This window comes from Caenorhabditis briggsae, assembly GCF_000004555.2.
Source record: "Caenorhabditis briggsae complete genome, chrIII, whole genome shotgun sequence".
Lineage (NCBI taxonomy): Eukaryota > Metazoa > Nematoda > Chromadorea > Rhabditida > Rhabditidae > Caenorhabditis > Caenorhabditis briggsae.
The window spans coordinates 5,218,046-5,244,350 of record NC_013490.2 but is presented as its reverse complement, the minus strand read 5'-3'; the positions used below and the strand labels follow the sequence as shown (position 1 = coordinate 5,244,350).

At 41.2% G+C, this 26,305-nt stretch overlaps 10 protein-coding genes across 10 annotated transcripts; 6 read left to right on the top strand and 4 right to left on the bottom strand.

Moving 5' to 3' along the window:
• Positions 1–1,127: 1,127 nt before the first annotated feature.
• Positions 1,128–6,658, bottom strand: CBG25999 (the record flags this gene model as incomplete). The annotated part of the gene is made up of 16 exons (XM_045243748.1): positions 1,128–1,370; positions 1,658–1,864; positions 1,928–2,006; positions 2,056–2,139; positions 2,186–2,458; positions 2,505–2,660; positions 2,709–3,393; positions 3,420–4,275; positions 4,319–4,424; positions 4,522–4,859; positions 4,906–5,429; positions 5,483–5,787; positions 5,836–5,951; positions 6,002–6,264; positions 6,312–6,529; positions 6,579–6,658. 16 exons carry the CDS (start codon positions 6,656–6,658, stop codon positions 1,128–1,130), a joined length of 4,533 nt encoding a protein of 1,510 aa, XP_045100088.1.
• A 167-nt stretch (positions 6,659–6,825) lies between these two features.
• CBG18312 lies at positions 6,826–9,098 on the bottom strand (the record flags this gene model as incomplete). Its single annotated transcript, XM_002642272.2, has 8 exons — positions 6,826–7,027; positions 7,076–7,141; positions 8,141–8,364; positions 8,414–8,544; positions 8,607–8,755; positions 8,801–8,904; positions 8,953–9,035; positions 9,083–9,098. The coding sequence occupies 8 exons, from the start codon at positions 9,096–9,098 to the stop codon at positions 6,826–6,828; spliced, it is 975 nt and encodes a 324-aa protein (XP_002642318.2).
• A 1,112-nt stretch (positions 9,099–10,210) lies between these two features.
• On the top strand, positions 10,211–10,420 carry CBG26000 (the record flags this gene model as incomplete). Its single annotated transcript, XM_045243747.1, has 1 exon — positions 10,211–10,420. One exon carries the CDS (start codon positions 10,211–10,213, stop codon positions 10,418–10,420), a length of 210 nt encoding a protein of 69 aa, XP_045100089.1.
• Positions 10,421–10,787: 367 nt separating this feature from the next.
• Positions 10,788–12,047, top strand: Cbr-tag-331 (the record flags this gene model as incomplete). Its single annotated transcript, XM_002642273.1, has 3 exons — positions 10,788–10,931; positions 10,976–11,408; positions 11,467–12,047. 3 exons carry the CDS (start codon positions 10,788–10,790, stop codon positions 12,045–12,047), a joined length of 1,158 nt encoding a protein of 385 aa, XP_002642319.1.
• A 2,643-nt stretch (positions 12,048–14,690) lies between these two features.
• Cbr-hpl-2 lies at positions 14,691–16,190 on the top strand (the record flags this gene model as incomplete). Its single annotated transcript, XM_002642274.1, has 7 exons — positions 14,691–14,729; positions 14,774–14,857; positions 14,902–14,991; positions 15,035–15,300; positions 15,639–15,786; positions 15,854–15,922; positions 15,969–16,190. 7 exons carry the CDS (start codon positions 14,691–14,693, stop codon positions 16,188–16,190), a joined length of 918 nt encoding a protein of 305 aa, XP_002642320.1.
• Positions 16,191–16,424: 234 nt separating this feature from the next.
• On the bottom strand, positions 16,425–17,906 carry CBG18316 (the record flags this gene model as incomplete). Its single annotated transcript, XM_002642275.1, has 4 exons — positions 16,425–17,148; positions 17,197–17,675; positions 17,720–17,806; positions 17,859–17,906. The coding sequence occupies 4 exons, from the start codon at positions 17,904–17,906 to the stop codon at positions 16,425–16,427; spliced, it is 1,338 nt and encodes a 445-aa protein (XP_002642321.1).
• Positions 17,907–18,433: 527 nt separating this feature from the next.
• On the top strand, positions 18,434–19,266 carry Cbr-ran-1 (the record flags this gene model as incomplete). Its single annotated transcript, XM_002642276.1, has 5 exons — positions 18,434–18,551; positions 18,599–18,724; positions 18,769–18,890; positions 18,939–19,127; positions 19,174–19,266. The coding sequence occupies 5 exons, from the start codon at positions 18,434–18,436 to the stop codon at positions 19,264–19,266; spliced, it is 648 nt and encodes a 215-aa protein (XP_002642322.1).
• Positions 19,267–19,619: 353 nt separating this feature from the next.
• On the bottom strand, positions 19,620–22,612 carry Cbr-rib-2 (the record flags this gene model as incomplete). Its single annotated transcript, XM_045243745.1, is given in 9 exon segments — positions 19,620–19,806; positions 19,824–20,662; positions 20,712–21,450; positions 21,498–21,809; positions 21,856–21,979; positions 22,029–22,129; positions 22,179–22,256; positions 22,303–22,438; positions 22,495–22,612. The coding sequence occupies 9 exon segments, from the start codon at positions 22,610–22,612 to the stop codon at positions 19,620–19,622; spliced, it is 2,634 nt and encodes an 877-aa protein (XP_045096444.1).
• Positions 22,613–23,689: 1,077 nt separating this feature from the next.
• Positions 23,690–25,132, top strand: Cbr-tbb-1 (the record flags this gene model as incomplete). Its single annotated transcript, XM_002642278.1, is given in 4 exon segments — positions 23,690–23,855; positions 23,902–24,207; positions 24,216–24,706; positions 24,755–25,132. Coding segments are annotated over 4 exon segments (1,341 nt in total).
• Positions 25,133–25,785: 653 nt separating this feature from the next.
• Positions 25,786–26,190, top strand: CBG18320 (the record flags this gene model as incomplete). Its single annotated transcript, XM_045243744.1, has 3 exons — positions 25,786–25,865; positions 25,954–26,026; positions 26,071–26,190. The coding sequence occupies 3 exons, from the start codon at positions 25,786–25,788 to the stop codon at positions 26,188–26,190; spliced, it is 273 nt and encodes a 90-aa protein (XP_045096445.1).
• Between the last annotated feature and the right edge of the window lie 115 nt (positions 26,191–26,305).

The window sequence follows — 26,305 nt, the reverse complement described above, 5'->3', positions numbered from 1 at the left end:
TCACCACCATCACCGAAAAATTGAGCGTGAACCGAGCACTCAAGAGGAGGAAATAACACAAAAAAAATCGAAGAGATACGAGAGAATGGTCACTTTCGGAAGAGGAGATGGTTCTCGGGATATAAATAAACAGCCGAGAGTGCGAGGGAGAGAGAGAGAAAAAAAAATCAAAATTTTTAAGTTTAAAAAAAACGTTAACGTAAAACCTGTATTACAAGGGCCCCTTTAATTGAAGAATCCCTCTAATAGGAGGACTTTCTGAGAAGATCTTGGATAAGTAGTAAGGTCCCTTGCAATAGAAGGGCTCCTTCAAATGCGTTGTTTCAAATCAAACATTTCAGTACGTTTTTAGTGAAAAATATTCTGGACGTTTTACACAAAACTTGCTTCATTTTGATGAAATTGATGAATTTTCATGCACTTTGAACGGAAATTCGCCCAACTTTTTAAATTCTAAATTTACTGAAATCGGATTTGGGGGAGGGGCTTCGTAAATTGACAAGAACCGCGAAATTTTCCGGCGCCAGCTATGCATGGAAAATTAGAAACTCCCAGATCTGGACACTTAATGATCGGAACGGTCGAAGTAGACAGGGTGCATCTTTAGAAGATTGGAGGAAAAAAGGCCGGGGGTTGTCAACTGTGCTCGCGCTTGTTTGCACTTCGATTTGACACAACACAGCCAAAACATTGTTGTCGAGGAAGGGGAAAAAGAGAAACCGTCTACAGTTTCCGAATGCATTATTCATAACACAACATTGACGACTCCTCACACTTCATAAATAATAATAATAGCAATAATATTAATTGGGTTACAGGAAAGTATAACGTATCACCACAACGTCCTGAAGACGAAACGAGTTTCGTGTTCTCCGAGTCAGTTCCGGCACAGGAATCAGAAGAAAACAGTGGGAACAGACGAAAACAAAAGGGGAGCAAGACCAATCAGTTCTCGGGTTTCTCAGGAGGGGAGTTGTGTGAAGGACGGGAGATCGACATGGATAGTAACACAAGAGAGATTGGTTGTAAAAAACATGAGATTTGAAAAGAAAAGAGTATTCACAGATTGTAAAAAGTATGGAAATATCAATAAATTAAATATGGTAAAGACTGGATCATATGGTTATTTACTGTTCAAAATCGTATTCGGGGTCCTCCTCCTCCTCTGGTACCTCTTCCATTTCTGCTTCTTCATACACTTCTTCTACTTCTTCTTCCTCTTCTTCTCTTTCGTCTTCTTCCATTTGTTCACCATATTCCGATTCTTCATATGACGGTGTTGGACCACGTTTTCTTCTCGGAGTACGAGCAGCAGAAGTGCTCGGAGTGTCTGCACCAGCTGCCGCCGCCTTTCTTCCTCTTCCCTTTTTCTGCAACTTTTAAAAAGCGATAAACAGTTTTCACAATAATGCATTTTATTCCAAAAAATGAACAGATATCTCAAAATTATTATCTATCCAAAATATGGTTGTCCGGAATATCCTCGCTTCATCTTTCCATCTTTATTCTCAATGATGACGCTAGATGCAGAATAGAAAGTCAGAATCAGAAAGAAAAAAGCCAGAATAGTTCTCATGATGCGTTTCAAATGAAAACTGTGGAAAGAGAAGCGAGGTATCGTCCCGTGGAAAATCATCAAAACTTTTATGGCACTTACCTTTGCAGCTTGGGGCGCTGCGGTAATATCCTCCTTCCTCAAACCTTCCTCATTGACCTTCTTGATGCTGGCGATCAGTTCACTGCATTGACTCTTGTAGTCTTCGTTCTTCGAAACGCTTTGCATGTGCTCAATCATTTGGACGTACTCTCTGGCCACTTGTGAGTGACACAGGAACTTACTCCAGTGACGCCAGTTATCGTGGAGCTGAAAAGAAAGTAATTATTGAAAAAAAGGAAGGACGGGAAACAAATAAAAATTCAAAATTACCCTGGCCAGGCCTCCTTCGTTTTGGGCAAATTTGGCGAGAGCAATGAGAAGATACTTTGGAGCTTCAGTGTCGTTCATACTGAAAATACAATAGTTTCAAAAATGTGTCTACTACATGATATACTTACTCAATATTCGAGAACTTCAAACAGACTCGATCGATCATCAGATCTGTTGTTCTGGACTTCTCCTTCAGAAGTGCAATCAGGAATCTGAAAATTGACAGCATGATTTTTCTGCAGCTACAAATAAACTTACTCAAACACAGTCTTGTACTGCTTCATAGACAGTCTTTCCGAAGTGACCGACAGACGATACAAGAATTCCGGAAGAAGTTGAACGACAGTCTCACTGCGTGCATTCAGATCTCTGAAGAGTGATTGTGCCGCTTCTCTTACAGGGCGAGCAGTATCGCAAATGCAACGGGCTGATTCAGAGAGAACTCCGCGGGTCTGGATCATATCGTTGGACATGAGATGGGTGAGAACCAAGAGAGCGGATTCTCGAGCATCTGCTGACTTGTCCTGCGACCTAGAAATATATTATTCGTTTTTTGTCAGGATAAAGAACCACAAACATTTTGAATAGATTGGGAGCATAGAGTTCGAAGATTGTTGGCTGTGCAAAGGCGAAATCACAGCACGAAGCAATCATATTACATCTGATGAGAGAATGGTTGGAATTCACCATTGAGCCGAAGAACGATGGAGCACCAAACGAGGCAATTTCACTACTGTAAAAATACATTTAAATTTTCGAACCAAGTTCCGTTAACTCTCACCTGAGTGGCATGAACTTTGCGAAAGCAATTGTTGCAGCTTGCTTAATGCGAGTGGGCATAGTCTTAACTCGCATTCCATATACAACAATTGGTAGTAGTCTTCCTAGAAGCTTGCTTGGAATGAAGAGTCTTTTATCACAAAGGAGCTTGACGAAGAAATAATGATCAGTCGTCGCTGCTTGTGTATTGTCTTGTGGGGGAAGTGCGAAAATCGTCTTCTTCTGAGCAATTGACTTCTCCAAATCAGTCAGGAAACGAACTGACTCTTCTCGTAGTTTCGAATCGCTTTTTTCAGCATCTCTCATTTTCGAAATATATCTGGTGTGAAGACGCGGAATGGTAATTTGGGTGTAGGCGTGAACCTGTGAGGCCACTTCTCCAATGAACGCCATAAGCTTCTCCATCACTCGACACCATGTCAAGCCCCAATAGTCTCTGCGTCGGATCGCGGCTTCAGTTCTCACTGGATCGACGACGGGTCCTTCTGCTTGCTTGCTGTAGAAGATGAAAAACTCGGAGATCCTCTTAGCACGATACAAGAAATGAGAGGCAAGTCTTGGAAGCATGATGTTAGCGTCCATAGAAATGTTGAGCAGAATGTGTACGGTGTAACGAACAACGCCAAACCAATCTCGATCAGGACTGTCATCGGCTTTCACGACTTCTACAAAACACAATATTTTTACTTAAAATGAACCCAAAAAATCTTACCACGGAAGAAGAAATTTTCGATAGACTTGAACAATGAGTCGTCTTGATGAATTCTGAAAATTGGACGCTTGAAAGCGTCAGCCTCCTTCTCTTGTTCCGTTTGTCCTCCCAAAATGGAGATGATTCGAAGAGCAGCCACAGCAATCTTTGGATCCCCATCTAGCTTTCTCTGTAGTGACCGTAGTCTACTACGTGCTTCCGGAAGACCTTTCTCAGTTCTTGAAATCGGGAACAATATCTTGAGTGCCACCAATTTGCGGTTGTCATTTCCAATGGAAGTGTCTAGAGCGATATGCCAAAGTTTAATAATGACAGAGGTCTCCATTGGCCTCCTCTTTCGTGGTGCTTTATTATTCTTCTCACCAAGCGTACTTGGCAACTCCTTCGAGGCAAGAAGGTAAACGACTTCTTCAACTGATGCTTGATCTCCTTTTGCCACTCCGTCCATTGCAGACATCAGGTTTTCCACTGTAGATTTGTCTCTTTCAGCTGCTTTTTCGCCTCCCTCTAATTTGCTGATGAACATGTCTTCGGCTGCTTCAATAAGTTCATTGAGGACATCCGCATGTGGTCGCCAGACTAGTGAGCACATGGAACGCATGGCATCATCCGCTCCAGCGATCCCGAACAGTTTACAACGAGTAAGGAACTTGATTCCCTCTTTGATTTCAGCAGTTTCTCCCATCAAGACACAACGAAGAGCAATAGTCAGAGCTTTCTCGAGTTCAAGTCCAATCAACATTTTGTTGATCAATTGTTGCATTTGCGCTCTCAACTGCTGGACTTTGTGCTTATGATCCCTCGCTTCTTGCTCGTCTTCCAGAAGTTGGTCGTCGTTATTCCGAAGAATTTGGAGCTGAAACGGAGGTTTTAAATATATTCATTATAGATAGTCTCACCTTGAACTGCTGATAGTCGAGCTTTCCGGATTCATGCACGTGCCTAACTGCTTCATCCAACAACTCCAAACCATGATCTGGAAGATCATTCCGGCGGGTGGCATTGCTAAAAATTGATTATTTCTGTTGTAACTTTGAAATAAGATTCTTGTTATTTGTAGGTTAACGGCTGTTGTCTGAAAACTGGGTTTTAAAAAGCTCACCACGGGAAGTTTTCTTGAGACGCATAGAATCGAGCGAGACCGGCGCCTACTCCAGGACGATCTAAATCCGTTAACAGGATGGCGAGAGGTCTGAAATAGCTTCGAAATTGATTACTACGCTTATCTTCAAAAACCCACATTATATCGTCTTCTCTACTGATGGACACTTCTCCTTTGAAAATGCCCGTGAGTTCGTGCCTGATGTCGGTCTTCAGTCGGAAGTCTCTTGCCATGTATTCGTCTTCTGCTTGCTGAATCGCTCGTGACTTCGGCGTGTTCAGACGTAGTAGTTCCAGCCTTTTTTCTTGCATCAGATTCACATGGACAGCTTTTGAAAACTGTAAAAACACATTATTATAATCATTTTTGAATAAAATTAAGTACATCGTGTCCATGTCTATTGTTGTCCAAGAAAGAAGTCAAGAATTGGATGGCCGCCTTGCGGACTTGCACTGACTTGTCGTTTAAACGTCCAGCAACCAATGTCAAAAATCCTAGACTTTCGAACTCTTCTGGAATGCGCCGATTCTCCATTAGACTTCGAAGAAGTGAGATGGATTTCGTGCGAACATTCGTTCCTTCGTCAATTACATGAGCACATAATCTGGTGAAAATGATTTTTCTTTTGTCGATACGGGTCTTGAATTCTTCACAGAGTTCTTTTGACAAATACGGCGATGCGAACATGTCGGCTAAAGCTTGAAGGGTGGCCATCCGAACGTTGACATGTGGATTCTCGAGTAGTCGGACCACATTGTTAACCTCTTGAAGCATAACGTCCGGACAATGCAGTGCGAGCGCCTGGATGATCATGCAGAATGCTTTTGGAGGGGGATGTTCAGCTCGATCGCCAGAGTAGACAGAGCATGCACGTCTTACGCACATCTCCAATAGTGCACGGAGTGGTTCTGAAATGTTTAAAATATGATTGTAACGCTATAAGAAATAAGGGAAAGCATACGATTGATTCTGTTTCTTCCGGGAGCACTGTTATCTTTCATCATGCGAACGATTGGCTCAATGAATGGAAAGGAACTCGCTGTCTCCAGATATGGCAGGTCAAGTGTATCTCCAAAAATGCTGTTGGCGATATCTGTAATCAAATTAATTTTCTCAGAAGGCTTTGCCAAAGTCATACAAGGTGCCATTTGGTATTCTGTTGCGAGAACCTTCCATATCTCAAAGTAAGACACAATCCATGCTTGACTTGAACGTGCGGCGTTCTCCGGATCTTCAAGCAATTGAGATACAGTATCCATAAAGCGTCTGAAGTTTAACATTAGGACACGGGGACCTGATAATAAATATAATTACGCAATGAAGTCCTTTTCCATGGCGTCTGGTGCGAAGATATATTGGATCGCTTTCTTCTTCAAACCGCCGGCAGTGTCAACGCGGAGCTCAAGAAGTTGAATGAGGCAGCCGATAATCTGGAAGAAATGATTTAGGAACATAATTTATAATTTCAACAAAAAAATACCCGGTTTCTCTGGTAGTTCTTCCAGCGAGCACAGTACTCGGCAGTTTCTTCATCTAGGTCTCTTCTACCACCTCCTCGTTTGCCTTGATTACTTTCAGCGGTTACTTTCGACACATGCAATTGGAGTTGAACGATGAGTTTCGAAGCTAGAATCACAAACATGCTGACAGCATGGATGATTTCAACGTCCGGTTCTGAATCCGTTTTTTGATCGAAGTAGTTCTCGACATTACTGGACACATCAGTATACAATTCTTGGAAACCTGAATAAGTTATTCGTGTCAGCTGATAAACGCTCCAGTTCCCTCACATGAAAGAAGATAGTCGACAACTTGGAATCGCTTCCTCCAATTTCCGTAAGTCGATGATCGTCGAGCCATGGAACAAAGATAAGGAAACGCTTTCTCGATTCCTTGCCATTCGGAATGGTCTCCAGAACTCGCGAATTCTTCAATAGCTTGATCGATTTCGTCATCAGGAAGATTCTGATCAGTTTCGGCGATAAGCTCCGCAATAAGCTTGAACTTGCTGAGAGTAAATATGATATTCTACCAAAAATTCGATTCAAACATCATACCTCGACTGTAAATCTGCAATATCTACTTGCGATGGGGACGGTGGAGCGTCCACTGGCTTTTTATGCTTTTTCGGTGGCATATTATGATCCCTGTGAAAATAAAGTTTAGAAAATTAATAGGAAACGAACAAAGGGGAAGACAGTTGAACGCAAATAAGGAAGTCGAGAGGAATCAACGACAATAGGGGAAAAATTAGAGGAGAATTGAACAGAAATGTATTTACAGAATTCTTTATTGATATCATTATTAAAGTCGGAAAGATTCGATTACAAATTTATCATCAGTACAACTGTCGGGATCGAATTTTGATTCATACACCTGAATTTTATTATCTCTGCCGCGTACTGCAGCCGGTAGATATCGAGTATTGTGGAAAACAAGAAACTCTAATGACATTCGCTCATTGAACTTGTCAGCGATCATTGCAATACCACCAAACCGAGCTCTACTGGAAAATTGATTGACTGTAAAAAACAATAAGATAAGTAGTACATACGATTCCATTTTGTCTCGTAGAAACTCTCGGATGATGTCGCTATATAAGATGCCTTCTTCATCGTCGCTGAAAAATCAATGGTTCTCTAATGGTTGGTGTGCACGCACGCACGCGCGGCTTAGCATGTCTCGTCGTCTAGCCTCTTCGCCCCTTCTATCACTTGATCGTTAGACGTTTTTTGTGGGGAGGAGCCTAATTAGAGGTAAGAGGCAAATAGAAGGAGGAAACATATGCATGTAGGTTACGCTAATTGTCGTTGTGGGACCTTCGGCTACATCAGCGTTTCTTTTCCAAAGCTTGAATGTTGTACTAGCATAATCATACGTGAGCGATTTTTGGGAAATTTGAGTAGATTTTTTGAGGTCAGGAGAATTAGTTTTTTTCGTAATCAAGCTCGCAAAATGATATTTTTAGATTAAACCGATATTGAGAAACACAATGGTATCAAAATACGAGCTCAACATTTTTTTATTAAAAACCTATTGTCTGTACAATAAAACGTGGGGGCGCCGCAGGTTGCAAAGTGACACGCCCATACTTGTAACGGGCCGGGCCGGGCGGGGCTTTTTCCCGAATTTCGGAGACCCGGCCCGGCGGGCCTGTCATTCCACAAGTTTTGAAAATTTCAAAAAACACATAAGGGGGGACTGTTATGTGATTTTTTTCGATCAAAAAATTGTTTTCGAGTTTTTCAAATATTTTTCGAACAAACAGACAAACAATCCAAAAAAACAAAAAATGATGGAGAAAATTGTATTGAGAGCTCAAAATTTGGCTCAAAATGACAAAATTTTTGCTACCGGGCCCGGGCTTTGGTGGGCCGGCCCGGAGTTTTACAAGTATGGACATGCCCGGGGCGTGTTGAGTTAGCCCCGCCCCTTGCTCAGATTTTATTGCATAGGCAGTATGGAACTCGCAATTTGCAACACTTCTCAAATTTCCCAAATTCTCTATGTCTTCCAGCACATCCTACTGATTTGTAAAATTTGATTTTGAAATTTTTAGAACCAACACTTTTCTCCTTTTTCTGACAATAGCTGAATTCTTTGAAGAAAATTGACTCACAGTACTCTGGTAGCGATTCCTCTACAAAAATCAGCTTTTACTAAATGCTCGCCATGTCCCGTCGAAACTATTGAAATTGTACGTTCACTATACAGATCACCAGGCTCCTCATACTGCCTCCTTTCTGACCACGTGCCACTGCCGTAAACACAACTATGACCGAGTCGTCCCGAGTGTTTCAGTACGATTCCACCGCTTGAGGTAGCTGATTCGGCTTCCATATTCTGGAAGAAAATGTTCCAATACGACAACATGTTTATGTTTTCGACTCACATTTACATTAATTGAAATTGCTCCTACAGTGTCATGTGTGTCATATGGATGTAGCATTCGGTGTAGATATTTTTCATAACTATCTTTTGCTTGATTAGAGATAAGTTCTTCTGGATTGCACGTTGGGAAATCTGAAATTTTAAAAACATCATCAATTTTGAACCGAAATTGTTGAGTTAAAAACGAATTTTACCGTTTCTTACTGCATATTTTTCTGCTCCACGACCAACAAGAATGAGCGGATGGAGTAGGTCGCGTTGTTTCCACCAATTATTACTAGCCAAATGTCGAGCAACTTTTGACGGATGAAATACATTCGAAATGGCACCGACAGCACCAAAACTGAACAAAAACTGCTTTTTTAGAATAAATGTTTGGTTTTAAAACCTCATATTTTTGGATGACATAAAAGAGGCTTCACATTCAACTTCTTGATCGATAGTCAAATGTGAACCGAATCCACAGTTGAATTTTTCAATTCTTTCAAGATCCTACAATCAAATTTTTACAAAAAATGCTAGAATATCATTTCAACTTACTGTTAAAGCACTTTCAACTGTGCCGGTGCCACATGCATAACTGCAATCTTCGCCAATGCTTGGGTCGAACTTGGCACATGCACCTATTAAATGAGAAACATTAGAAAAATCGATAAAGTAACTTCTAAACCTCCATGAACAGCCATCACTTGCGTGCACTCTGGTTTGTTTCTAGATCTACTCATTAGTTGCACTTTGAGAGATTTTCTTCGAGAAGAGCTCCACTAAATCGATGTTTCAATATAACTTTGTTGTTGGCGTCCACTAAGACTGGAATGTCGTATTTGAATCTCTGAAATTTTAAAATATCCTTCTTTTATGTAAGAAAAAATAGGTTTTGAAACGATGTGCAAAAAAAATCGGCAAAAAATCTCACTTCGATCACTTCCGGCGTCTCTGCGGCGAGATTTTTCTCAATAATCGCGAAATTTGGATGTTTTTTAAGGTAGTGTTGCAACTGCCTATGGAAATGGATGCACAGCGAGCAGTTTTCAGAAGAAAAAAGCACGAGTTCGACGGGTTTAGACGAAAAAGAGCGCTGCAAAGCACGAGGGAATGTGATCATTTGAATTGCCGTCCTAAATCACATGGCAAAACTAGGCCGCGCGTGACCTGAGCACGAGACTCGGCCATTTTCAACTTCGCGCGCATGTCGCACATCTGAGGAGCGTGTTGTGTCCGAGTGTACGGGTGTGCACCAGTCGCGAAGAGCGAGAGAGCGTTGCGCGAGTGGAGAGTGGGGAGAGGTTCTTTTCGAATTCGAAACGTGAAAAGCGAAGAAAAAGAGAAAAAAAAAATTTGAATCTGATTTTTTGAGTTTTCAGAATTTTCTGCGATAATTAGCAGCCATCTTTGCTCATCTGTTAAATAGTAAAAATATGATTAATTGAAGTTCTCCATTCTTCCGATTCTCTGTTATTTTCCCCTAGAATTTTAAAATCTTGTCCTTCTAGGAATGCTAACCAAGCTTCTTCGTACAACTTCTCGTAATCTCACTATTCCTCCTGTGGTGAAAGTCTTGTCTTTAGACGCTCGAGATACACTTATCACACTGAAAGAGAATCCTAGCGTAGTGTATTCTCGGTTTGCCAAAAATGCGGGATTAGAAATTGAATCCGAGAGCATCTTCAAGAACTTTCTGAAAAATTATAAAAGGATGTCTGTTGATTCACCGTGTTTTGGATTCAAGGATACTGGAGCAAGGGTCTGGTGGGAGAATTTGGTTGCAGCAACACTTCAGGACGTGAGCTGAATGAATATGAACAATGTTGTAACTCATATCTTTCAGTGTTCACCATTTTCTGAAAAAGAACTACGCGAACGCATTGCGGGCGATCTCTACAACCACTACTCAACCCCAGAACCTTGGAAGCTGGTTGAAGATGATGTAAATAGTATTTCTTGGTATTACGAAGAACTCCATCGGAAAAATTTTAGGTTCGGTCAGCGCTGCAACGACTCCGTCTGAAAGGCATTATTTTAGTAGTCACCTCGAATTTCGACAGCCGATTGAAGACTATACTCTCCGAGTTCAATTTATCTGATCTCTTTTCGATGATAATTCTTTCTGGTGAAATAGGGTTTGAAAAACCTGATGGCCGAATTTTCCAATTGATTCTCAATCACTTTGATCTTCCCCTCGCATCTGAAATCTTGCATATAGGCGATAATTATAAAAACGACTTTGAAGGTGCTAAAAGCTTTGGTTGTAGATCTCTATTGTTTGATCCCAATAGTTCTTCTTCTCATCTTCAATCGTTTGATCGTATTTCTCGTTTGTCCGATTTACAATTGTACTGAATTCAGCCTAAATAAATGTTTATTTTTTTCAGAAAATGGATTTGTTTCGTAAGCCCAAAAAACGGACTGCCCCAACACAGGTTCTGCGAAAGAAAGAGAGCTCTAGCGATGAAGAGCCTGAAGAGAATGTCAAGGATTTGATAGCAAAGCGACGTCGAGCTAACCCAATGATTCAATCGGTAATTATTTTTTTCTAGTTAATTAAAATCAAATCTTTTTTCAGACGAAGAAAAAAGAAATGAACAACGCTCAACATTCAGAAGATGATTCCGATGATTCAGATGATGCGAACATTGCAGTGGCAACACATTCGTTTGCGGCTACAGGAGAAGCTGGGCCATCTGGACCTCTGGATCAAGGAGCAACATCAACCGTTGAGATCGATACAGACTATTCCCGAGATTCTCAAGCTCAATTCGAACGTGTTCAACAGCAACTGAAGGAAGGAGTTGAAAAAGATGGAAAGATTCTTTACAAAGGAACTGCGATGTATGGTGCGAAAGAAGCTAAAGATACAGCAAAAGGAAACGCGTCAAGTATGTATAATCGAGTTGGTCCAATTCGAGCTTCCCAGTTTCTTCGTGCAACAGTGCGTTGGGATTTCGCTCCGGATATTTGCAAAGACTACAAGGAAACTGGATTTTGTACATTTGGTGGTAAGTTTTAATCAGTTTCTAATTTTTTTTCTTGCAAATTGCTTTCAATAAATTTCAGATTCCTGCAAATTCGTTCACGATCGCTCGGATTACAAGCACGGATGGGAAATCGACGAAGAATACGAAGCCGGAAAGTATGGCGTAGAAGATGATGAGGATTATGAAATTCGTGATCAAGACGATGCTTTCCCAGAAGATTGTTTCATTTGCGGCAACCCATTCGTTGATCCCATTGTCACCAAGTGCAAGCACTATTTTTGTACCATGTGTGCATTGAATGCTTTCAAAAAATCATCGAAATGCCCCGTTTGCCATCAGAATACTGAGAAGATTATGAACGCTGCTAAAGACTTGATAAACTTCCTGAAGAGAAAGAAGAAATTGGAAGCCGAGAAAGAAGCAAAACAAGAAGAAGAAGAACAGGAAGAAGAAGCATCTGCGCATGAGGGATGTAGCCATAAACACGGAGATGATCTGGAACAACAAGATGAAGGTCCCGAAGTTGACGGTCATGACGAAGCAGACGCTCCCGATGGCGAAGGCTTAGATGAAGAACAAGAAATTCAGATGGAAGATGTCGAAGGTCTTGAAGGCGGAGAAAATGATTCCGAAAGCGATGGCGAAGAAACCGAGGATTGATGCCTTTTTACTTTTTCTTATTTTCAATAAAATTATTTCTATGATTATTTTAAAGCGCTTTTGTGATAGGAAAGTGGGATTTCTAACAATTGAATTTTTAAAATGCATGGTCTCCCAGAGTGAAAATTTTTGGAAAAGTTCTCTCGTTGTCTGCACTCTAGCCAAATTTTAATTCTCCCTTTTCTCTCCTGTTTGACTAATAGAAACTTATCACTAGAGTCATGGAAATCAAAGAAAAGTACGAACTTGACCTCTTTTTTAGAGGAAAAATTATTTGCTGTGTTACTGAAGACTTCAGTTATCACCTGCACTAAATTTTATGGAAATTGGAGCATTTTGAGCAAAGTTATGAATCAATGAACACCGAATTGATAAAAACCGTTTTCATTCAACCGAGAGTAAGTCTATCAGGTTTTTACGGAATCAAAAAAATAAAAATGTCATCAATACCGCAGAGACAGTTGCCACAATTCCTTCGTCTTCGATTTTTGGTTTAGGTCCTCATTTTCTTGAAAATCTTGAAAAAGTGTCAAAAATCGGGGGTTTTGGGAACTTTGTACTGAAATTTGAATCCTGCATAACTCTGCGAGTATCTAACCAATCAAAATGATCAATAGACCAAAAGTTTCGTAATGGATTGTTCTAGAATTCCTTCGTTTTCGATTTTCGTCTTTGTTCCGGTGTTAGGGGGTCAAACAGTAGTACATTGAGCGATTTTGGACTTTGAAGGCAATTTCCAGTTGGTTAAAGGTAGCGACCACTGAAAAAGGGGCGGAGCCTAATTACCTAATAAAAATGTAATTGTTTTTACTGAAAAATCTACAAGAGAAAAGAAAAAACCGAAAAACCGAAGTGGGCGGCAGAAAAATGAATGGTAAAAGAAATCGGAGTTTGTATCACTTTCCATTTCTGATGTTTCGAGTAACTGAAGACATTCTCTAATGGAAAATTAAAGTGAAATCTTGTGAGGAGTTAGCGCAGAATTGCACATTTCAGCCAAACTGGCTGTAAATATTGTGAAAATTTTCTGCGGCAACACATAAAAATTATGTTTTTTATAGATAATGCTACGCTTCAACATTACATATACAACTTTTGAACAAAATTGGATGATTAGAAAAGTGTTTATTTCCGGTCGGAAGATGGCATACTTAATGAATTTTTTGGTTTTTCTCAAATTTAGCATGAATAGAGATTTGTATCACCTTCGTTATTCATATATTCAGATTCAACAAAAAATTTCACATAAGATGATATCTGTGACATACATATTCCAGCAAGAAAACATTGCGCTGACAGTTGAGGTGCGCGTTTGGTGTACTGGTTAAGCTGGGTGTGTGCTAATCGGAGACATGCGGGTTCGAGTCCCATTTTGGAATAATTTTTTTGAAATTTTTTTTAATTCTATGAGGTGTTATGAATGGTAGCAGAACCTTTAGGATTCATTGATAGTGATTTCTTCTCTAGAACTTCATTTTTCAGCTTTTTTCTCAGTAATTTCGCAGTTTTTCAATTTTTTCCGATTTCGAATCATTTTCCGGCAAAAATTCGTAAAATTAGGTTTGTTATCACACTAAACACATTCAAAACCCTTTTTTCCACACTTTCCGACAAGTTTTTATTCTATTCCAGCCCTCTGAAACCTAAATTTCAACAGAACATCTCTTGAGAAAACCGTTCATTTCTTCCGCGCGGCAGCCTTGCGCTGTCGTCGCCCCGCCCACTTTTCCGCGTGCGCGCAATGCTGGGGGCGAAAATGGAGGAAAATGAGGAGCACAAAATGAGCTGTAACTCGGGAATGAGTGAATATTTTTGAACGAAAATTTGGAAATATGCTAATTAGGAAAAGGAGATTATTATAAAATAAAAAGATTTTGGAAAAAAGCTGTTTGAAAAAAATGTTGTGGTCCCTAGTTAAAGGTTGTCTTTTTTGCAAAACGCAATCAAATGTCAAATTTCCTATGTTTTCTAACATGATAGTAACTTCATTTGCTCATAAATAGAACAAGAAGAGTTGCTTAAAGACTCGGAAAATCCAAAAAAGTTTTTCAAAGCTTCATTTCTTGCTTGATAGTTTGAGACAAGTTTTGAAACTTCTTACAGACAATCTAGGATATGATTTCTACTACCCATAAAAAAATTTTCTAAAATTATCCATCTTTAAACGTTTTTGAAACGTTCTTAGCTGTTCATCCAGTTTTCCAATTAAATTTGTGAAAAATTGTACTGAGCTAAAATAGCGTGAGAGATGAAGAGACGCAGTGACATTTTTTCCTGTAGTTTTCTAATCGAAAATTTTCACGCTAGAAGACCGTGAAATGGGGTTATTCCCAACGTCCCTTCGACACCTGATTACCTCGTTTTGTCTTTACTTCACATGTGTTATTTTGTTTTTCGTTTCGAGATATTCTCTGATACACTTCCGCATACACTTTTCTAACCTTATTTTCAGACAGCAATATCAACAGCTGATCAATAACTGACATGTAAATTCGCAAACCCGCGCGCAGTTACTCCAAAGCCCCGCCCACTTTTCTGCGCCGCATCTTGCTTCGAACCCGTAACATTCAAACGCCACTCTCTTCTTCCTCCTTTTCTCGTTGCTGAATTAAATTCTAATTCGCAGATACGAATCGATTAAAAATGTCTGGCAAAGCAAAAAAGGCAAAAATGGACGATCCGGTAAGACTTTTTTCCAAAGTAGCTTGAGAATTTTTTTTTTTCAGAAAGACAATGTCTTTATGGTCGAAAAAGTTCTTGACAAAAGATCCGGAAAGGCCGGAAGAGAAGAGTTTCTGATCCAATGGCAGGTTAGTGAAACGTTTTTTTATCATCATGAACTTTTGATTCACAGGGATTCCCAGCATCTGATTCCAGTTGGGAGCCGAGAGAAAATCTTCAATGTATCGATTTGTTGGAAGAATTCGAAAAGGAGTTTGCCAAGGTTTGCAGATGTCTTAGTTTCGGTTATAAACTGATACTTTCAGCGCGAGAAGCCGTCACGTAGAAAGCTGAAATCGCCAGAGCGTTCAACTTCAAAACAACAGCAGTCGACTTCAAAGCAACAGCCAGCTCCAGAATCACTAGAAACTCCAAATGAGGAAGAAGTGTTCACGAAGGATAATTTCTCGCTGCATGGAAAGCAGTTGAAATGCATTGTCGGGATTACAAAAACCCCCGGAGATCTTCACTTTTTGTGCAAGTTCACTGATGACACTGCTCGACTCATTCCAGCAAAGGAAGTCAACAGTCGGTTAGTTCTTCTACTTTGAGAACACTTGCTCGGCGGGGCCCCCTATTATCTTGGCTAGCTTACTATTAGAACAATGAATAATTTCAGCTATCCACACCACGTTATCAAATTCTACGAAAGCAAACTTAATGTCGACTACTCTTAGAACTCGGAATCTCAATTCGTTAAATACTTGTCGTATTTCATTCCTTCCGTTTTATCATCATGTCCCCAATCAGATTGAGAGGGTTTTCCTAATATATTATTCTCCTACCCCCCCCCCCAAACTGAAATCCATTTTGAAAGCACAATAAATCCTTTCTTAAATTTAAAAATTGTTGTTTTTTTTTGTTTTTCAGGTACCGACCGTTCGTCGACGAGTATGGGAGTTTTCTGAGAAGGCAGATGGATAAAAGACAGAAACGGTTTGAGGAAGGGAAAAAGAGAACCGTTGAAATCGATGACGAAGACGATGAGTGGCCAGAAATGCCAGAAGGAATTGATATTGTAATGATTTCGGCGGAATTATTCCGCTACAAAACAGAAAAAATTTAATTGTTTTTGATTTTTTCAGAACCCTGAACCAGTAGTCCAAAACAGAGAGGTAACCGGATTGCCAGATGGTTTCGGACGCCCTGAAATGGTATATTTATACTTGCTTTAAGAATCACCAAAAAAACGAATTTCAGCCGATTAGCTCATTACTACTCGATGATGTTCACATGGAACCAAGTGACACCTTGTCCACAAGTTTCCCTCCAGACCCAGTAGATGAACCAATGGAAAGTGGAGGCGAACCGGATCCTTTCATGTCTCTGTTCGACGAGAGCTCGAACAGTAGCCCACCGCGATGCTCGATTGTTGTCGATACGATTCCCAACGACGACGATCTCTTCCCGGGACACATCTGAAACATTAATATATTACGATCTCGCATTTTAATTGCATTTATGATTCATATAAAGTTCAACAAAGTTGGTACAACAAAAAGGTGCTTAGAAAGGAAAACAAAAACACAACAAGGAAAAAAAGATAAGACAATTTGAACAACTTGTAACAGCTCAACCCGGTGGAGTAATGTGGGAAGAGGGAAAAACAAGTAAAAATGGATAGTTGAATAGTTAACAAATCAAGGCACGGCGTTCTTATTCACTGTCGCTGCTGCTCGACACTTCTTTCTTCGCTGCTTTCTTCGACTTCTTTTTTGGAGCCTCTTCCTCCTCTTCATCTTCTTTGTCCTCTTGTTCCTTCTTCACCTTATCAGTTTGCACGTACTCCTTGGCCCACGATTTTGGGGTGGTGATGTTTGGCTTTCCAAATTTGTCGAGAAGTCCATCCTTGACCATCTGCTTTTTTTTTGAGGCTACTGGTCCCAGTCCCCACTTTCTTCCATAGACGTCCCGCTCCATGATCACACGTTTCGACTTAGCTACGATTCCATGGTCGACTGAAGCAATAGTGGAAGTGCTCATCTGAGCGATAGCGATGCAGATTGCTTCTCCCTTGGTCGTCATAATGACGATCTCCTTTCCAACTTCGATGTCATCATCGTAGCGAAGAATTCCAGGAATGAGGATCTTGGCTCCATAACAAATTGCGTTAACGCAACTGTCCTTCACAACAACTCTTTTGTGCTGTGTAAGAAGAGCTTCAAGTGGACGGACGATGTGTCGCATGTAGCTTTCATCCTTTTGGGTGTCCAGCATATACTGAGCGTCGAGGACGTCATGCATAGTGACCATGTTCTCGTTTTCATCACAAATTCCGGATCTGTTTCTTCGAAGTTCCTGCATTTGTCCTCCGCAACCAAGAATGAGACCAAGGTGAACGCAGATTGTACGGACATAGGTTCCAGACTCGCAAATGCAGCTGAAAAACAACATCCGTTTGATAGCTATGAAATTGAAAGAAACTCACTTGAAAATTCCCATTTGTTGAGCTGGATCATATTCGATGAATTTGTTTTCGTAGACAGTACGAATACGAAGCTGTCTCTTGACAGCAGAGATCAGTGGTGGGCGTTGGAACAAAGCTCCAGTGAGCTTCTCAAGAGCTTGCTTCACCTTGCGCTCATCCTCAACTTCCTCGTGGAGCTTGAAGATGCAGATGTATTCTTTACCAGCTCCTTGCTGCGACTTTGCCAATCGGGTTGTACGATCGATGCAAACGATGAGGCATCCAGAAACTTTTGGATCGAGTGTTCCACTGTGTCCGGTCTTTTCACAGCGAAGAATTCTCTTGATCCAGGAAACGACCTCATGAGACGATGGGTTGGATGGTTTGTCGAGGTTGAAGAAACCAGATGAGATGTAGTTTTTGATATCACGCTTGAGTGGAGAAACTCCTTCAACGTGAGGTGTGTAGTGGTTGGTACGAACGTTGAGCTTGTCGTAGTTCTAGAATTTAAATTTAGGTTTGAGATGTGCTGTAGAACGAATACCTTCAGCAAAAGAGGCCATTGAGAAGCATCGAGTTTGGCTGTTTCGTTCGATGATGGAAGTTGGAAAGATCCTTTCTGTTGAGCTTCCTGGAAGAAATTCGTTTTTATTATTGTTTCAATTTTCAAGACAAAAACTTACGGCAAGCTCGTCACCCTCGAGCTTGGAGCGCTTGTCTTTCTTGCCCATATTGAGATCGTTACTGAAAAAAAAATTTTATTGTTCTATTTTTATGTCCAAAAAGGGGTTTTCAACTGGAGAACTCGCCAAAACTCCAATCGATATTTTGAAAATCTACTGGCGCACCTGCACTGGCATTGTGCCAAGGGGTCTTTTCATCGCTGCGTGTGTGCCCCTACTCTTCAACACACAAGGGGCGCTACGAAATCGTTTTTCGAAATTTTTTCGTTTTGGCGCGTAAATCGTCGGTTATTCGCCATTTTTTTAAACACCCATCACCCAGGCTCCAGAATCTGTGTTTTGTCATCATTTTTTCAGTTTTTCATCCGTTCAGTTGTTTCTGAAAGGTTCTAAGCTTGATATTCTAGATGTCTTTGTGCTCTTCGAGTTTCAATATGAGCTCAAGATTTAGTCACGAGACCTCTTTCAGGCTTTTTGAAGTATTTCGCAACAACGACTGCCAAGCTTTTTCGTATATTTTCATATTCTTGCTGCTTTTTCTTTTTTTTTCTGATAATTATTTTCTCATTTCAGCAATGTCTGGTGGAGACGGCATCCCAACTTTCAAGCTTGTCCTCGTTGGAGATGGAGGTACCGGAAAGACCACTTTCGTCAAGCGTCACTTGACTGGAGAATTCGAGAAGAAGTATGTCGGTAAGTTAAAAGAAATCTTGTTATTTCTTCTTAAAACCTATTTTCAGCTACACTTGGAGTCGAAGTACATCCACTCGTCTTCCACACCAATCGCGGACAAATTCGTTTCAACGTGTGGGACACTGCTGGACAAGAGAAGTTTGGTGGTCTTCGTGACGGATACTATATCCAAGGTACTATTTTCACAAGAGTCAATTTTAATATACTTTTTTTACAGGTCAATGCGCCATCATCATGTTCGATGTCACTGCTCGTGTAACCTATAAGAATGTTCCAAACTGGCATCGTGACTTGGCCAGAGTATGCGAAAACATCCCAATTGTTCTCTGCGGAAACAAGGTATTTGATAAAGTTCTGTCTTGTTCAAATTAGTTATTCGGTTTCTAGGTTGACGTCAAGGATCGTAAAGTCAAGGCCAAGACTATCACTTTCCACCGAAAGAAGAACCTTCAATACTACGACATTTCCGCCAAGTCCAACTACAACTTCGAAAAGCCATTCCTTTGGCTCGCCAGAAAGCTGCTCGGAGATCCAAATCTCGAGTTCGTTGCCATGCCAGCTTTGGCTCCTCCAGAGGTAAATAACAACGTATTCAGAATCTATACTAAATTTCTTGTTCCAGGTTCAAATGGACCCAGCCATGATTGCTGAATACGAGAAGGATCTGGACAACGCCGCCAAGGCTGATCTTCCGGATGACGACGACGATCTTTAAATATTTTAACCTTTCAACATCCTTGTTTTCAAATCTCACAACCCCTTCCCATCTAAAAATTTACCATTTTATACATTTCATATGCCGATTAATTTCTTAACTTAAAAATAATTAGCATGCCCAACCGGTGTTTTCTACGCACACAACTGGGCTGTTTGGAAGATTGTACAATTGCTGTTTGATCATTGTGCGAATGAATTTAAAGAAATGGTTGGCTGGGCACCCAAATCAATGTCAATGCTGATTTCATATTTATGTTCGCCTAAAAATTTTAAACAACTTGTTAAAATAAACATCAAAGCACCATTTTACAAGAAGTACCGGTAACATAGAAAGAAGCAAATGCAATTAATTTACACATATTTAAAACACTTCTGATGATTCTGAGGCAGCCGAGTCTTGAATAGGATAGAGTCAGCGCGAAATTGGGAAAATCTTAGTGGATTGTATCCGTAAATTTTAGTGAACATCCGTATACATTCATGGCGTTTATCGAAATGAGAATCTTCTTTGAACAAACTTTCTGTGCATGTTGGGCATCTGAAAATGAACCGTGCTTCGAAATGATAAATATATTGTCGACCCACTTTAAAGTCCATCGGGAAGTAGTTTTAATTGGAGGTTTTCTGGTCAGATGGGAAACTAAAAAGTTCATTGCGATGTCTTCACAGTTCTTGATACTGTCGACGTGTTCTCGAACAACCGCAGGCATGTGATAGGTATACGCACTCAAGTAGTTCTGAAAGAAAGTTTTCGGTTGGGTATATAGTTCAATATAATATACTTTATGAATGAAAGCTGCTCCTGTGAGAATCATACTCATCTGACAAGTATGGTTGCTGTTGTAGTACATTGCATCGCCATATCTAGCGTGATAGCGAGCTGGAAAGCCGACAATTCTATCTCGATTCTCGCGCCATACTCGAAAAGCCAAAACGATTTCTTGTTGCATCAAATCGATATCGTCATCCAACGATAGAACAGCTTCCGTCTCAATTCTGTCCCATGGCACGAATCTGTTATTCAAACTGTTCTCCGTAACTCGAATGAATTCGACAGGAACATGCAATGACGGCCAACTCTCCGGTGGTTCTCGATGAATATTATTCCAGACAACCACTACTTTATTCAGGTACGGTAGTTGATGCAGCCGCTCCAGGGCTCCCACGAGTACCGTATCCCTTTCATATGTTAGCAACACTACTGTGAACTGCTCTCTCTGTCTGTTCCCTCCAAGCGCTTTACTGAACTCCACGCCACTTCCAGGCTCGATGGGTCTGAAGCCAATGCGAGTGTCTTCGTAGAATTCCGATTCTGTTGGAAACTCCGCCGAGTTGATAATGAATTCCTTCGAACGATGTGGCGAGAAAATAGTGTTCCAGGTGTCGTAAGAATACTGAAAATGTTATTTGGATATTCAAATGTAATGGTGACAAATAACCAACTAGTTGAAATTCAGAAAAGTTGTAAGCGAATGAATTTGATTCCACACGAGATTCCAATGGTCCAAGGAGATATTCATCATCAAAATTGGGTTGAACATTGACCACAGTACCCTTTGGAGGAGTGAATGTTGAATTGAACAAGGGTTTTGCTTGATTTCTCAGACTGGATCGGGTCTCTTTTGTTGGAATAAGCAGCTTGTGGCGAAGAGCTGCTAACAAACTTCGAGCAATAGTATCTTGATCAGCAAAGTAAGAGTCATAGTAAACTCTTCCCATTCTCCGCATTTCCAGAATATCACTATTCTCAAATGATCTAACGATGAAATGAGCTTCTGGAAGACGAGCAATAGGAAGTCTAAAAGTGGCACGTCGCCAGTCAATCAATCCTTGAAAGGGAAGTGGCTGAGTGTTTGACAGAACGACTGGAACGCATCCAACTTCAAGGGAAGTCATGAAATTATCGAGGAAGTCATCAGATTCAAGAATGAAACAAAACGTAGATGATGCATAGATCCGTCTTGTGATTTCTGGTCCACATTCGGTTTTTTCTTGATAACATTTTTGAATGATTCTATTATGGGTCGCCGGCTTGAACGATTCTTCCAAAGATGATAAATTCAGCATCTTGTGATTGCTTCCAATTACTAGACCAATTAGATTTTCTCGATTTAGTGGCAGCAAAGGAACTGGCTCGCGTTTCTCTGTAGTCCGGTTGACTTGTAGAGCAAAATCAAATGAGCTGAAAATTTCGAAATTCGAAAAGCATAGAGGTTCCTGAAAACTTACCGAAGATGTGATGACTGGACTACTATCGACTTGAGGTCATTTTCAAATGATTCTCCAATATTGAATAGGATCTCATTGCTAACTGATTCGGTTGGAAGTACTCCACTAGTTATTCGAATCTTTATACATGCGCTATCGGATTCTTCAGTTAAATGTGGAGCAACTTTTCGGAATACAGCGCTCCACTCTGTTTCTGCAGCTCCATTTGTGATTTTTTCTACATAAACAGGCATGAAAGAGGTGATAGAACAAAGGCTGTAGTCGATAACACTGTCGAAGTTGAGGGAAGAAGATTGTGGAAGATGAGTTGTGCTGAAAACTGAGGCTCGTTGAAGAAAAATGACCAATTTAAACTAACCCAGATGAACTAATTTGAAGGGGAGAGTATGGTAAAAACACTCTCACATTTTGAATTTCCCTCAGCTCTTCCAATTGCCTTTGAGCAGCTTCGATTTCACCTTCTAATGCTGATAATTCCAGTTCTGTAGTTATTTTTGAAAGAGTTAGATCTGAATGAACGAGTCTTCTCACGTTTTTGAGGGATCAATCTCTGTAACTCCTCCTGAACGGCTCGTATTTCCTCAATTTTGGCTTGGGACTCAACCAACTCCGAACGGACTGATGCTAATATTCTGCAATACTGCTGGTTTACTTTAATATCAAATAGCAAAAGATCTTTACCTTTTCTGTTCTCGAAGAATTCTCCCGACTGAATATCCACTACACGCCGCATCATAATCATCTACATTTTCGATTCTTCTCAAAATCAACAAGGTTTTATGAATCAGTTCTTTGACAGACTTACCCAGTAAGTGCTTGGGGACTCCATGTAGGAGATTGTTCGAAAAATGTCGAGTTATAAATAAAAATTGATGAGATCATGAAAACTGCAACCACCAGAAACGCTAACACCCGCAGAGACGATAATGGAAACCTAAATCCTGAAAGAAAATTATATTGTTCAACTCTCTGTTGAATTGAGAACTATTTATTTCACCATTTAATCGGATAGCCATCGATATTACCGGCACAAATTCGAGTTGTAGATGCCCTTGAACATTGGTTTTATTCCCTGAAATTTTTTTAAAAATGTTCTTCCGATAGATTACATTCATGTTTTGATTTCCTTTTATAATGAAGGCCCATTTTAAATTAATTCAAAATTTTGAGTCTGGATTCCCAACAAGTTCCGAGAAAAGTGGGCGGAGTCAGGGAGTGGAATCTAAATTGCTAGATTCGCACGGTTTTTTTTAATGACCGCTTAAAAAAACAGTGCGGCGAAACCGTGCGCAGCTTGCAATTCAGGTTTTTCCTCCTGACTCCGCCCACTTCTCCCGGGAATTTTTTTCCCCGGAAGAGACCCCGCAAATTCCGAAATGTGCTAAAAACCGTGCGGCAAAACCGTGCCAGGGTTGCAATTTAGGCTCCGCCCCCGACTCCGGCCACTTTACTCCGGAGTTTTTTTTCCCCGGAAAATTTTTTCTCCGGGATTTGCGGGGTCTCCCCCGGAAGAGACCCCGCAAATTCCGGGGAAAAAAACCGGAGAAAGTGGGCGGAGTCGAGAAAAACCGTGCGGTAAAACCGTGCCAGCGTTGCAATTTAGGCTCCGCCCCCGACTCCGCCCACTTTTCTCCGGAGTTTTTTTCCCCGGAGTTTTTTTTCCCCGGAATTTGCGGGTCTCGGGTTCAAGCGAGGGGGTCAGAAAGCGCGCCCCAGTAAATTTTTCAAAAATTCTCAATTCGCTTCCGAACTTCGTTGGCTGAGTATCACAGTTTTAAACGATGAGCGAGAATACGCGCTTTGCAACCCGTTGATTTTTAAGAAATAGATCATGATCTAGTTCAAACCCGCGTTCATTTTAAAATTATTAAATTTCTTCTGGCCTACGAGTTTGCTGGGGCGCTTTTTCTGACCCCTCGCCTGAACCCAAGTGGGTCTCCCCCCGGAAAGAGACCCCGCAAATTCCGGGGAAAAAAACTCCGGAGAAAAGTGGGCGGAAATTCGGGGGCTNTCNCNTGCGTCGCGTATCGCGATGCGTGGCGCCAAAAACTGATTCGAATCGTCACTTTTGAGTCACTTCCGCGGAGAACACTCGTTACCCTAGCGTTATCAGGTCATTCCCGTTTTTTTTCTGCCATGTCCTGTAACGCGTTTCCGTCACACATTCCAATTGACAGTTTTTCAGTGTCAGAATGAGAGAAATCGTCCACGTTCAAGCCGGACAGTGCGGAAACCAGATCGGATCCAAGTTCTGGGAAGTCATTTCCGATGAACACGGAATTCAGCCCGATGGAACCTTCAAAGGAGAGAGTGATTTGCAGCTCGAGAGAATCGATGTCTACTACAACGAAGCTAACAGTGAGTCATTGTAGGCGTAACGTGCTTATCAAATTCATGTTTTCAGATGGAAAATATGTGCCGCGCGCGGTCCTCGTCGATCTTGAGCCAGGAACTATGGATTCTGTCCGATCGGGACCATTCGGACAACTTTTCCGTCCTGACAACTTCGTCTTCGGTCAATCGGGAGCTGGAAACAACTGGGCCAAGGGACATTACACTGAGGGAGCTGAACTTGTCGATAATGTACTTGATGTGATTCGTAAAGAGGCCGAAGGATGCGATTGTCTTCAAGGATTCCAGCTCACGCATTCCCTTGGAGGAGGAACCGGATCGGGAATGGGAACCTTCTCATTTCCAAGATCCGTGAAGAGTACCCAGATCGTATCATGTCCTCCTTCTCCGTTGTTCCATCCCCAAAAGTTTCGGACACGGTCGTTGAGCCATATAATGCCACCCTCTCCGTTCATCAGCTTGTCGAGAATACTGATGAAACTTACTGCATCGATAACGAGGCCCTCTACGACATTTGCTACAGAACGCTCAAGCTCACTAACCCAACCTACGGTGACTTGAACCATCTTGTTTCGCTCACAATGTCTGGAGTCACCACATGTCTCCGTTTCCCAGGACAACTCAATGCTGATCTTCGCAAGTTGGCAGTTAACATGGTCCCATTCCCACGTCTTCACTTCTTTATGCCAGGATTCGCTCCACTCTCCGCCAAGGGAGCCCAGGCCTACCGCGCCTTGACCGTCGCCGAGCTCACCCAACAAATGTTCGATGCCAAGAACATGATGGCTGCTTGCGATCCAAGACACGGACGGTATCTTACCGTTGCAGCGATGTTCCGCGGTCGTATGTCTATGAGAGTGAGTTAAAGTTCATCAGGAGGATCAAGACCCTTGTTTTTTTTTCAGGAAGTCGATGAACAGATGTTGAACGTACAGAATAAGAACTCTTCGTACTTCGTGGAATGGATTCCGAACAATGTCAAGACTGCTGTCTGCGATATCCCACCACGCGGGCTCAAGATGGCTGCCACATTCGTAGGAAACTCAACCGCCATCCAAGAGCTTTTCAAGCGTATCTCGGAGCAGTTCACCGCCATGTTCCGCAGAAAAGCTTTCCTCCATTGGTACACTGGTGAAGGAATGGACGAGATGGAGTTCACTGAAGCCGAAAGCAACATGAACGACTTGATCTCCGAATACCAGCAATACCAAGAAGCTACTGCCGAGGATGAGCCACTTGATGAGTTCACTGGAGAAGGGGAGACCTACGAGTCGGAGCAGTAATTGCGTTCCACAGAACAATTAAATTATTGTGCCCATTATTGTATTTCCCTCTCTCATGATCTTTTAATTTCGCTCGGTACTGTCCAATAAATTTGACGAATAAAAGATGCATCTTATAAATTAACTTCTATTTCTATTTAAATGTAAAAATCGTTAAAATATATTTATTCTAGGAAGAAAATACAGCCTAATAAAAGTATTTTCTATTATGCTTGTCTGAGAAAAAAAAGGTTAGAGAGTTCTTTTTGCAGTTTGAATACGGTAGCGATATCGAAGCGGAGAGCCTAAATAGCATACTTGTAACGGGCCGGGCTTTTTCCCGAATTTCGGAGGCCCGGGCCTGTCATTCCACAAGTTTTGAAAATTTCAAAAAACACATAAGGGGGGACCGTTATGTGATTTTTTTCGAGTTTTTTTGATATTTTTTGATCAAACAGACAAACAATCCAAAAAGCACAAAAATATAGAAAATTGTATTGAGAGCTCAAAATTCGGTTCAAAATGACAACATTTTTGCTACCGGGCCTTGAAATTTTCCTCAGGCCCGGCCCGGAATTTTACAAGTATGCTAAATAGCACATAATAAGTGGAGTCGCAGACACTTTTTCTCTGCGTCTCAACCTTTTTTTTCTCAGACAAGCATAATATAGAAGATGAAAGATACTGTCGTCAAAGGGTCTCTCAAACTGAAGAAGGTGTCCTCCGATGCGCCGAAGAAAGCAAAGAAGAGCAAGCCGACTGTAGATCCTAAACAAGTGGATATGACGATTAGACGGTAAATTACTGATGTATCTGATTTCTAACTGTCTCAGAGATTCCAGAAATGCTTCCGGAAGTGGCCCACACAAAACTGAAGCCGAGCTTCGGTTCGAGGCAAGAAGGCAGGCGAACATGGTTGGTATTATATCAAACTGATTTTTCTAAACTCGTTGTTTCAGGCCGAGAGAATGTTGAAGAGAGCTGCTGTCAGTCATCGTGAGAAGGTAGAAAAGTTCAACAAGCAAATGGAGGAAATGACCGAATTCAACGACATTCCAAAAGTTTCTTGGACCAAGTAGTCTAAAGGATTTTACAACTCATTGTACATTTTTACTCGACCTGCTCTTTGTGCATAACTGTCAATAAATCATTTCTGTTTCTTTGTCATATTTCACTTTAGAACGCCTGATTTTA